This window comes from Nuphar pumila, unplaced genomic scaffold, assembly GCF_984573655.1.
Source record: "Nuphar pumila unplaced genomic scaffold, dmNupPumi1.hap1.1 HAP1_SCAFFOLD_207, whole genome shotgun sequence".
NCBI classification, from domain to species: Eukaryota; Viridiplantae; Streptophyta; class Magnoliopsida; order Nymphaeales; family Nymphaeaceae; genus Nuphar; species Nuphar pumila.
Window position 1 is genome coordinate 16,511 of NW_028323217.1, and position 11,539 is coordinate 28,049.

The window sequence follows — 11,539 nt, forward strand, 5'->3', positions numbered from 1 at the left end:
TAACAACAGAGCCCCCTCGCCGCGCCACACAGAGCGAGAGCAGCTTTGGCAGCCCTGGGATGTCGTCAACAAGCGCCATGAGCACCGACCTCGGCGCTGCATCTGCCGCCACTCTCACTCTTTCGCCGGATGCCCTCGCAGCGGCTATCGATGGAACGTCGGATGCGGCAGCGACGTCGCAAACCGCGCCGTCTTTGGGCGACGACGCCGTGCCTGTCTTCAATAGCTTCGGCCGCCGATCGAGCTTGCAAGCTATCCGCGGCCTCGATGACTCGAGCTCTTGGGCCAGATCCCCGAGCCTCGACATCGGCTCAGCCATGCCAGACATCCCGCTGGACGTGAACCGAAGTGCTTCGGTGAATGGGATCACGCTCGACAACTGCCGCGAAGACACTGCGCGGTTGGACAGCTCGTGGAGAGGGGGGGGTGACTCAGCGGCCAAGGCCGCGCCTTCGGACATACAGGAGTTCCGGCTCGACGAGTGTGCGAGCTTCGGCAGCGCCGATATCTCAACGTCGACGGCGACAGGGGTGCAGGTTATGGGTCCGTCGAGCAAGACCCCCCGCACTGACTCTTTGCCAAGGCAGAGGCCTCAGATCACGAAGTCTGATTCATGGAGGGCCCTCGCAAGCCTCGCAAGCAGCGCGGGGGGGGGCTCGGGAGAGCACGAGCCCAGTCATGCGCACCTGCGACCTCCCCGTCATCGCCACTCCGCCGTTGTTCTCGTGCTTGGACGAGCTGGCACCCTGCGATTCGGGAGCTGCACCAATCAACAGTCAACCACTTCCATCCTCGCCTATGGTACGCGCACTCTTTGCTGGCAGTGCACCTTTCGCCCCGTTTGTCTGCAGTTACTCTTCAACCTTTTGACTGCGCGCTGCATGAGCAACGTGGGACCTAGGTCGTCCTTAAATGTTGTGTCTTTCATCACATCTCCTTAGGGTGCAGCAAAATATAGACCTCTTGATGATGAGCATGATCTCTCGTCTTACAACCTTCATTGTGCCTGGAGTCAGGGGTATGGTCAGTGTTTGCCAGGCAGAATGATATTGGGTCCAGACGCCTGAGAATACATGAATTTTAGAAACAGAACTGGAGGTTGAACCCCATTCTGGCGCAACCCTGGGTATGGTGCTGGAGGCTCCAGTGGAGTGCGGTGCAGGGTTCGAGCATCGTGATCCAGGGTTTCAAACCGTGCGTGTCCGCATGCAGGCAGGCGACAGTGCGGGGGACGTTCGAGCAGGGGTATTTTCCAACGTGTACACGCAGCTGCAGCGGTCCCCATTCAATCCCACGCGAACATCGCCGCCGCTCGCCTCCGAGCTCTCAGGGTTCCTTCCCCTCGATGACGACCCGATTCCAGGCCCCTCCACCGAAGACGCCGAGGTCAACAGGGAAGCGCAGCTCTCAGCCGCTTCAGGAGGGGGGCAAGGATCTGGCTCGGCGCTCCTCTCGACCTCCTCCCTACCGCTCACGGTCCACTCAGAGGAGAGGGGAGGGGGCAACGACGCCAAGAGGGGGCAGCCCTCGCTCACCCAATTGGTGCAAGTGCCGCAGAAGTCCGGAGCAGGCGCAGGTGATCAGTGGCATGTCTCCGGCGCCGAAGTGCGCATGGAGAGCGCTTTCTTAGACTCCGAGAATTCCTCGGCATCCGACCCCACGATAGCGGCCCTTTGGACGGCTCGTCCAGCGCTAATAACGTCAGTGCGTACCCCCCTGCTTCAGTGCTTCGCCAATAGTGTTTCAAACCCCTGATATGCCCCCAATGCGCATGCATGTTCAGGCATCTAGACCCACAAATCTCAAGGTCTGGCGAAGCCCGGCCCTGCGTGGAACGCGTCGAGACGAGCAGTTCTGCAATCGAGCGCCATTGAGTTTCTTTTTCTGGTCTTCCTTGGTCTTTCGAAGCAACATGCGCTTCCTCATTCACTGGCGTGCTTTCCTGATCGGCCTGATCGGTATGTGCGTGGCGTGCAGATACCGACGGCATCTCCAACGCAGACAGCAAGCAAGACAGCAAGCAGAATATGCTCTCGTGGCGTCGATTCTCAAACACGTGGTCCGAATCATTCCTGGACGACGCGCACCAGACCGCCCCCGCCTCGCCGCTTTCCGAGGGCCTAGCCTCTGGTGGCATGTCCTCGCACTCCTCTCTCCACAGAGACATCTTCGGTGATGGTGAGTACGTCCTTGGTGAGCGCAACAGCGACATGAGTACTGGGGGCCCCTCTCCCAGCAGCCGTCTGCTTTCCTCCGCGCAGCTCTCGCCCGGTAGCCGTAGCTCGCAGCCGCGTAGCTCCGCAGTCAGCTCCACGCATGGTGATGAGGACCTTGAGGTCATTATGCTACCCGTGTACCACCGCAAGCACCACACCGGGTTTGAGAGCTCGACGGACATCAAGGTACGTGAGCTACGCCATCTAGGGAGCGAGCTCAAAGGGGAACGAGACTATAAGTGCTTGTCTAGTAGCAAAGTCTGGTAGCAAAGACGCTGAATCTCATCATCTGCTTGTGAGGGTGTTGATCCAGCAAATCTTTATGTGAGCCGATGTACATGTCTCTGCAGCCGAAATCGAGACACAGAACTCTATTACCCCATCACAAACCACTGCGCTCGACAAGCCTGTCTATGTAATGACACCAAGACTGTTTCCTAACAAATACCACGAGAAAGATGCCTTCCAAGTGTGTGAAGTATTCAGCGGCTTCTTGGCACAGAAGGATACCTAGAGCGACGAAACACGCAGCCATGACGTTGCAGCTAGCTCTTCACAAACACTTCCGCATTTACTTGGACATTGGCAATTTTTAGTACTACTTGGGACTCAGCGCTTCCATTGCCGAGGCAAGCGTGGCTGGACCAGCCTGACGTACCAAAGCCTGACCTGACATATCTTCTTCGTCTTGATTTCATAAGTCTCAACCCCACAAGAACGAATGATACGCTGTCAACACTACGGCTAACCAACTGATAATTTCTCTGTCGCTTACGTCTCTGCACATTATACGTTTTGAAGTCACATTGGAACACAAGTTGTGGGAGCATGGAGAACGCACTACGAGACATCGTTGTTGAATTCTCATCGCAATTCTCATTGCAATTGCGATCACTCAACAATAGGTATGTTTTCAGGTTAGTTTTAACCACGATAGGTCCGTGCGCAGATTGTTGCGGGCGACGTCATCGTAAACCGCTACCAAGTGCTCAGATGCCTGGGCTCCGCAGCGTTTTCCCAGGCCTTTTCCGCGCGGGACACGTTGCAGGGCCGCGATGTGTGCCTCAAAGTCATCAAGTCCTCAAAGGACTTTTTCGACCAGTCCCTCGACGAAATCAAACTCCTTCGCTACGTAAACGCAGCCGACCCGCACGATACCTCCCGCATTCTGCGCCTCTATGACTTCTTCTACTACAAGGAACACCTCATTCTTGTCACGGAACTGCTCCGAGTAAACCTGTATGAGTGGCAGAAGCGCCTCCAAGACAGCCAGCTGGCCCCCTACTTCACCATGCCTCGCATCCAGAGCATTGCGAAGCAGGTACGTGTCAAACTCACGCCCTCATGTACTGTGCTGCACGATGCCTTGAAACTGAGACATGCCCAGACAAGTTGATGCCGTTATGGGCCTGCGATGACAGAACGCCTCGGCCGATGTGCATAACACCTGGTTGCATGGTGCGTGCCTGGTTTGTCGATTACGCCGAAGAAGAGCTGTTTGTGTAAATTCCGAAACCACCCAGTGCTTGAAGTAGGTTGTATATCGCGATCATGGCACCCCCCCCCCCCCCCCCCTCGTGCGTGTCGGTTGTAAAAATCGTGGTTGCATATGTCTTCACTGTGGGCGCAACGATAGCCCTTGCATCAGACACTGCCTACTTCAATTCTTTTCGAGAACACAAAGCGGCCTGTCCCCAAAAACTCCATCCTCACCATTCACGCTTTTCAAGGCCTACGATGATGTAATTTTTTACAGCCCTACCGCATCCTCATGGACAGGGGCAACTCCAAGAACTGCCTGGGAATCAGTGTATTGTTACCATCACCTGGATATGGAGCTGACAATCATGCCACGTGGCGCTTATCGCTCCCTCGCGTGTGCAGGTTCTCAAGTCGCTGGCGTTCTGCACTCTCTCAACCTGGTCCACTGCGACCTCAAGCCGGAAAACATAATGCTCCAGTCGTTCTCGCAGTGCTCGGTCAAAGTGATCGACCTCGGCTCGTCCTGCTTTTCCTGGGACCGGCCCGCGACATACATCCAGTCACGCTGCTACCGCGCCCCCGAGGTCGTCATAAGTGCCGCGTACAATGAAAAGATTGATATCTGGAGCCTCGGCTGCATTCTTGCCGAGCTTGCATCCGGCTCGGTCTTGTTCCAGGTGCGACTGCCGTACACTGGGTGATCATTCTCAAACCATGTGCCCAAATATGATTTCACGCTCCTAAAACGCTCGCTCGTTGGTTGGTTGCAGAACACGTCAGCCGCCCTTATGATATGGACGCGTCCATCTTTGTATGGAAGACCCTGAATATGAATGTCATATCCAGGGATTTGATCGATAGTATAATAGATAGAGACCCATGTACTGGACATGCAGAACACGTCAGCCGCCACGATGCTGGCCCGCATCGAGTCGATTTGTGGCCCCCTGCCAACCGCGATGTTGCTTCAAGGTGCCAACACACACAAGTTCTACTCGCGCAGCCGACTACTCTACGAGCGCAGGGGCCCTGGCATTCACGTCCTGCAGCCCCGTCGGACCTCTCTCGCCGACGTCATCCCCAACGCGAGCGCTTCCTTCCTAGACTTCCTCTCCACCCTTTTGGTGCCATGCCCCTCGTCCCGCGCAAGCGCGGAAGTCGCCCTGCAGCATCCGTGGCTCCAAGAGAAGTGCGCTTCTCTGCAGATTCGTGTCAGAATCAAGTGATGATGATGATGATGCGTCAGGCTTGCCTGTTGACTACCTCCTGCCATGATCTATGTGATGCAATGATGATGCATCAGGCTTGCCTGTGACGACTTCCTGCCATTATCTATGTGATGTAGTGATGATGCGTCAGGCCTGCCTGTCCCGACCGCTGACGTTCAATGAGCTGTATTGTTTCGATCTTGCTGTCGTATTCAACTATCTCCTGCCATCATCTTTGTGATGTAATGATGACGCGTCTTTTTACCACACTACCGCATCCACATGGACAGTGGCAACTCCTAGGACGACTTGGGAATCAGTGGTGCCATAGCTGACACCTGCGCCAAGCGCACCTGGACCAGCACGACTTGTCGTAGCCTGCCCTGGCTTGTTTTCTGGTAAAGCACATACCGTAACAATACCAACAAACCCAAGACTACACATACTGCTGTCTGAGGGAACAAACGTCGTGTGATGGACTGCTGATTGCATGTAGGTACGACCATGTTCCGTACACCACCAACAATTCAGGGCGCTCTGAGATCCCTCCAGGCTCCAGTCAGGCTAGCAGCATCCAGATGGACTGGCGGGATGGGAGCACCTCGCCTGTAAGATGACACCGCCGTTGGCTTGCCAGGCATAAGGTCGACGTTCATAGCTCGCCAGCCTCTTGTCCTAAATCGTTGAGCAGGAACGGTCTGTACCATGCCATGCTAGGCTCCTCTGCACGGGGCCTCTGCTGATATTTTATTAGTGTGAAAGCTTGAAAGCTGTAGAGTGTGCATTTATCGTCCTACATTTTCCTTTCTTGGGGCTTGTTCTTACCAGCACTCACGAAGTGTGGTGGCGGCGATCCGCGTATCAATAGCTGCGTAGCAGCAGTGCTATGCCCAGGTGATGAGCGCTTGACCTGCCGCATATGCAGGGAGCGTCCTGCAAATGGATGCTAAAGGCGCCCGTCGACTGCGATGCTTTTCCCTGCCACTGCATGCACTAGCCAGTATACGTAATGCTCCACCTGCGCGGTCCAGCAATACTGCTCCACACTGCCTGAAGTATCATAATGCATTGATGATATTTCACCGCAATTAGACTCACCAGAACCTACTTGCACAGTGCTTGCCTGGTAAGCACTGCCCTGCTGTGATGAAATCTTGGTGTAATGGCATTCTATGCAACAACATGACATTCCACATGTTATCCATGGGGCATCGCCTTGCGACAGGCCTTCTTGATTGGAGATGCAAAACATGTACCTGCTTTGACGCATAGGGCAGGAGCTTGACCCTTGGAATCGTGCGATGTACTGGTGAGGCGAATTCGGCGGTACTTGTGGCGGCCAATATGCTTTTGGCACGTGCCAGTGCGTGAAGGGGGTTCATAGCCTCTTTGGACCTTGTGCTCATGAATCTGGTCCATAGCATACTGTGAGCAGAGGGAGCAGTGCGCCTCCATGAAGGGTGTTGCAGGTGCAATTATATTGCAATGATTGCATACAAGGGAAACTTTTCACGAAAAAGCACGTTGAACGTGTATTACATTGCGATTCATTCAGATAGCTATTGAGCAGTCTAGAGAAGTCTGGAATCGTTTGTGGGTCAAATGCCTGAGATTCGGAGAATGACGGTCCAGCGGGTGAAGATGCTCAGAGAGGTACACTGCATCATTATGTGCTCAAGACCACGGCCTTCAGAGACGTGCCCAAGGGGCTTCAGCCTCATGCCCCGACGCAAGCGCTGGGGGTGATCAAGGCACGCACGGCATGAGAGTGCAGGAGTGCCAACCACACGCGATGTCGCAGAGATTTCAAGCGCCCACGAGGAGAGCGCCAGGCCCACTTGTCATCATCACCTGTGGAAGAAAGCATTCCTGGCAGGAAGTGCAGCTGCAAAGATGCGACCGTGTGAGCAACGTGAGGCTCAAGAACGGCCCGTGCGGCGCAAGAACGAGCTACATGGTCGTCGCATGTGCCCATGCTCAACAAGCATCGCCAGGGAGCGTATCAGCAGTTGTGCGCTGGTACTTCCATCAACCGCCAAATTGCGTGAGATGAACTGTCGTCACGACCTCACTAGCACGCCTGGAATAAAAGCTGTGCGCTGTTCAGAGCTGTGCAAAACGGTGGCCACTAGAGGAGGGACCAACACCCTTGTCCGCACCCAACTGTCGAAGTTTTCATTCCACCGTGCTGTTGGGTGTGCCTTCACTCGGTACTTGGTCCAGGCCTTGAAGACATGCGGGCCAGCTAGTCAGGCACGAAGATGCCGGCCCGTGCGTGGAGTTTCTACGTTGTCTGCTTCCATGCACGAATTCGGGGCACGGAAGCAACGGGGCCATGACGACTGGTACTGTATCAGTTGCACCAACAGAATTGTGGAGTGGGTGCACGAGCATGTTAGAAAGAGCGCTTTAGCATGGTAGGAAACTGTGGCGCTTGTTAAGGATTCCAGGAACCGAGAGCGGGTCAGGGGAGCTGCCAGGCCCTGCTCCAGAGTGTATCTCGACTCCTGACTCGGATCCTTTAGCTCTCTGACGGTGGCTCAGTCACCCGTCCTACGCCGTAGACTACGACAAAGTCCAAGATGGCATATCCAGTTGCATAGGCAGCTGGAGTGGCAAAGCTGACAGAGTTTCCAGGCATCGTACACCCTGTTTCGTGTTCGTGACTGTCATCACGCCTCCGAGACAACAAACGATGGCCTGCAGGCCATGTGCACGGCCAATAACTCTGTCAGCATAGCTCTTGAACAATATGGACTTCTTTCAAGTCAACTTTTACCTTCTCCTTGGCCTCCCAGCCGACGGGGCCGGTGTGAACGATGCGGCAATCAACCAGGTGTGTGCACAGGTGCATTTCGTCAGTTGAATGGCAAGAGGGGGCGTGAAAAGATGCAAGTGTTATCAAAATGATTCATTCAGACTTTCATGGCATCCAACCAATGGAATTTGGCGATACAGCGCCGAAGACTGCGGCAAAGCAAATGCAGGGTTTCGAAGCTTCACTCGCTCTGTGTGCATCATAGCCTTTCAGGACGCTTCACAACTTTATTGAAAGGGACTGATTTGACTTTTATGTGCATAATTTACCTTTGTAGCAGATCCTCCTCACCTTCCCACACGAGTCGTTCGACAGAGCGCTAGCGTAGTTCCCTCTTCAGTACGAGTGGTACCTTGGCGTACGGGCGAACCAGGGTAGAGGCCGCGCATCTATTGCAATCACTTTTTTAAAATTTTGTGATGTCTTGTATTTGGCGCCAATCAATGGCATTGTCAGTGTCTCTGACATATGACCGTGGCCAAACGTGCATGCAATGGTACGCCAATGCCTTTGGCATTATGCCTCAGCCGACCGCAGAAGCGGTGCCAGCGGTGCGGGTGCACTACCTGATGCTCAGGTGAATCACAAGCTAAGGTCCTGAGATATTTCAGGCCTACAAGAGGATGTCTTTGGCCAAGCACCCCGATGGCAACCCCAATGCCGCTTGGCAGTTCCGTGAGCTCAAGGAAGCACGGGACGCCCTTTTGGATCCAGGTAGCATGGCAATTCTCGACGCAGCCATCAGGTGCGTGGTTCACTCCGTGCCCACAGCTGCAGACCCTTGTTGCATCCGGTAATCACACATTCAATGCAAGCTTCAGACATCAAACGTTTGCACTGCGAGCCGGCCTTTTGTCTTGTCAATGGCTTACTCACCCCAATTCCCCAGCATGGCCCATGGACCGGATGTTCCTCACTTGCTACTGGCCACTTACCAGGTTTGATTGGCTTGAAAAACACTGGGGTTGTGCCAGGCAAGGCTGTATCCGAAGTACAATGCTGTCTGTATCCAAAGGACTAGTTCATGGCAGTGTAACAAAACGTCTGACGCGTAAATGGCCAACACCGGGTTCAAGCAGAAAGGGCGCAAAGAGAGATGAGGTACGCCACAAGCAGGCAAAGAGAGGAGTGGCTTGCTGCACAGCACAGAGAAATATAGGCCGAAGACGACAGCACAGAGCGCGACTTCGCTGAATGGTGCTACAAGGAGGGTCTGGAGAGCACGTGGGTTGACTACCGCCTCGAGAAGGAGCAACACAAGCGCGAGCTGGCCCACAATGACAAAGAGATAGCAAAGCTGGACTGCGAACCGGAAATACCTCAACCCCAAAAAGACTCAAAAATTTCACGCAAGCGGGAACGTCAAGCACGCCAGGCAAACTGTGAGCGTGCCGCCACGGCCTCCGAGGCCGCCACAACCACAGCCTTCGCCGCCGCCGACAGGCACTCTGAGCCGGCCCCCGAGAGCCAAACCCCTCCGGCATTGCCGCTGGGTGGGAAGGCCACAGAGGTGCGGCAGACGCTGAGAGTTCGGCGGAAGCGCGAGGCAGCCAAGGTCGATGCAGATGAATCCATCTCACCTCTGATGAAAGGCCCCGACAAGGAAGACGTGGTCGTCGACACCAAGAAGCAACGCACAGGATGAGCCGTGACAGTGTTTCGCCGGAACCTCTGCTTTCTGGGGTCCAGATACCCGAAAACATATGAGGTTTCGGGACAAACGGGGGGTTGAATGGTCGAATGGGGGTGAACCCCTTACGAAGCACTGAGCCGTGAAGAGGCCGCTCAGCCTGTCCGGTGTGGAGGCCGCCGCATACGCGGCTTGCCTGCTGTAGCAATATGCTGCTGCTTTCAAGTTGATTTACAGTGCTTGGACAACCAACCTATGAATGTACCTTCCTTGTACAGACAGCGCATCTGCCTCAAACTCTGGCGCGTGTGCCGCTTCAAGCTCTCTTGAGATGTGGGTGAGACTCGACTGGCGACCAGCTAGTGGCCGACGGCATTGAACATCACAAAGGATCCTTGAGCATCCTTTCATGGGAGAGCTCTCGTGTCACCGTCATGATGTGTCAGCGTGTACAACATGGGGTAGCGTTCTGATGGACCAAGTAATTTGCAGTTTTGCGTGTTTTTAAAGGGCAGAATTGGGGGTCAACCTCATGCTGTCAAAGCTTTGACATAGAGCTCTGTGTGATGATAAGAACGTCGAGGGGGATCGTGTCTGTGTCAACCCAATTGCCGAGTGTACAGCTCTAAGATCAAGACTTGCATGCATATGTACAGACATGTTCGCCGATCTTGTTCGTGGCTCGTGCACTCTTGATGGCACCTACCCTTACCACTTCCCACCATCAGTCAGATAGCCCGATAGAACTATCCTTGGAAGATATTCAGCCTGACATGATCTGTAATGCTACTATCACAAACAAGCTGGTGCACGAACTACAAGGCGCATTTACGGGAAAACCTTTTTCAGCTATGCCTGGAAAATCATTAGTTCTGGGGACTGGAACGGGCATTAGAACCACAAGTCGCCAGAACTTGTATCAGTAGCAGCAGTTCTATGCTCAGGTGATGAGTGCTTGACCTGCTACTGGGAGGGTCCTGCAACAGTGAACCAAAGGCCATTTTGGGCTGGCGTACTTGTTTTGTTTTGTTTTGTTTTTGGACCAAAGGCGCCCGTCCGACTGCAACTCACTTCAAATAGCCTGTGCCCGATCCCCGCGTGGATCAGTCTTTAAAGTTTTGAAGTCTCTGCAACACTGCCTGCGTTGAGGGGTCATGCGATCATATCTTGGTTCGGCGCAAGCGGTTTTCCGGTGTGCCCAGGACACTGATGGTTAGAGAAGTTACTCTTGAAGAAAACTCCGCCGTAGATTACGCCTGCCAACATTCGGCGGTGTCCAAATTTTCAACACCGCCTGCGTTTGTGTAGGACTACTGTATTGCCTTAAGGGTAAGTCATTTGAGAATTGATGCCAGTAGTGTTGCAAAACGATACATCATTACATCGCATAGATAAGAGCAAGAACTACAGCTCAGGCCGAAAGCAACCAAGTATCCATGCCTGAAGCAATTCGTTGAACGTCAGCTCTCTGGACAGGCAAGCCGGTTAAAAACGAGCGGCCGCTGGACCGAGCCAAACCTGAGTGACTGACTTCCTGAAGCGCAATCCCGCTTTGTAGACAAATACCCCCCTTGATTAAATCCCAATAATCACTTTGCCAGATTATTGAGCAGTATTGATCCATTGCCGGATTGCCCATGATGCAAAAGCAAAGGATCATGATCAGCATCCGCCTGTGCCCCAGCTTCGGCCTGGGCATGAGGCCGAAGCCCCATGGGTACGTTTCCGCCGTCGCGTCTTGCGGCGCCGGGGGCATGGCGTGATCCCCGATTGATATTTTATTTATTTACCATGTCACAGCAATTGGTAATCACAGTCTCATCAGTACGCACCCAACATTCTCACTACAATGCGCTGCTGTGATCTGTCTTGGTGGCCGCATATCAGTTGAACGATGGTGCCATTCCCGTGCGCTCTTGTTGCCTAGGCTTGTCCGATGAGATTGCTAGCTTGCAAGGCAACCAAGTAGCTTGTGTTGGCCGGTGACTGCAAGCACGGCTGATCAGTGTTCGTCAGGTAGAGGGATTTTTGGGTTGAGATGCCTAAAAATACACGGATTTAGGGGCAGAAATGGGGGTTAAAGCTCATTTTGGCAAAACACTGCGGCTAATGACTGGCAAAGTCCACCTCTGAAGTCAGGGCTCCCAGGCTCTTTCTCCTTGCGGGTTGCATGCAGTGCTTTGCC

At 54.0% G+C, this 11,539-nt stretch overlaps 1 protein-coding gene across 1 annotated transcript; it reads left to right on the plus strand.

Annotated features, from left to right (window-relative positions):
* The first annotated feature begins 2,135 nt into the window (after nucleotides 1-2,135).
* LOC149810784 (uncharacterized) lies at nucleotides 2,136-4,924 on the plus strand. The gene is made up of 4 exons (XM_089994121.1): nucleotides 2,136-2,402; nucleotides 3,154-3,541; nucleotides 4,110-4,375; nucleotides 4,595-4,924. The coding sequence occupies exons 1-4, from the start codon at nucleotides 2,136-2,138 to the stop codon at nucleotides 4,922-4,924; spliced, it is 1,251 nt and encodes a 416-aa protein (XP_089850247.1).
* Nucleotides 4,925-11,539: the final 6,615 nt, after the last annotated feature.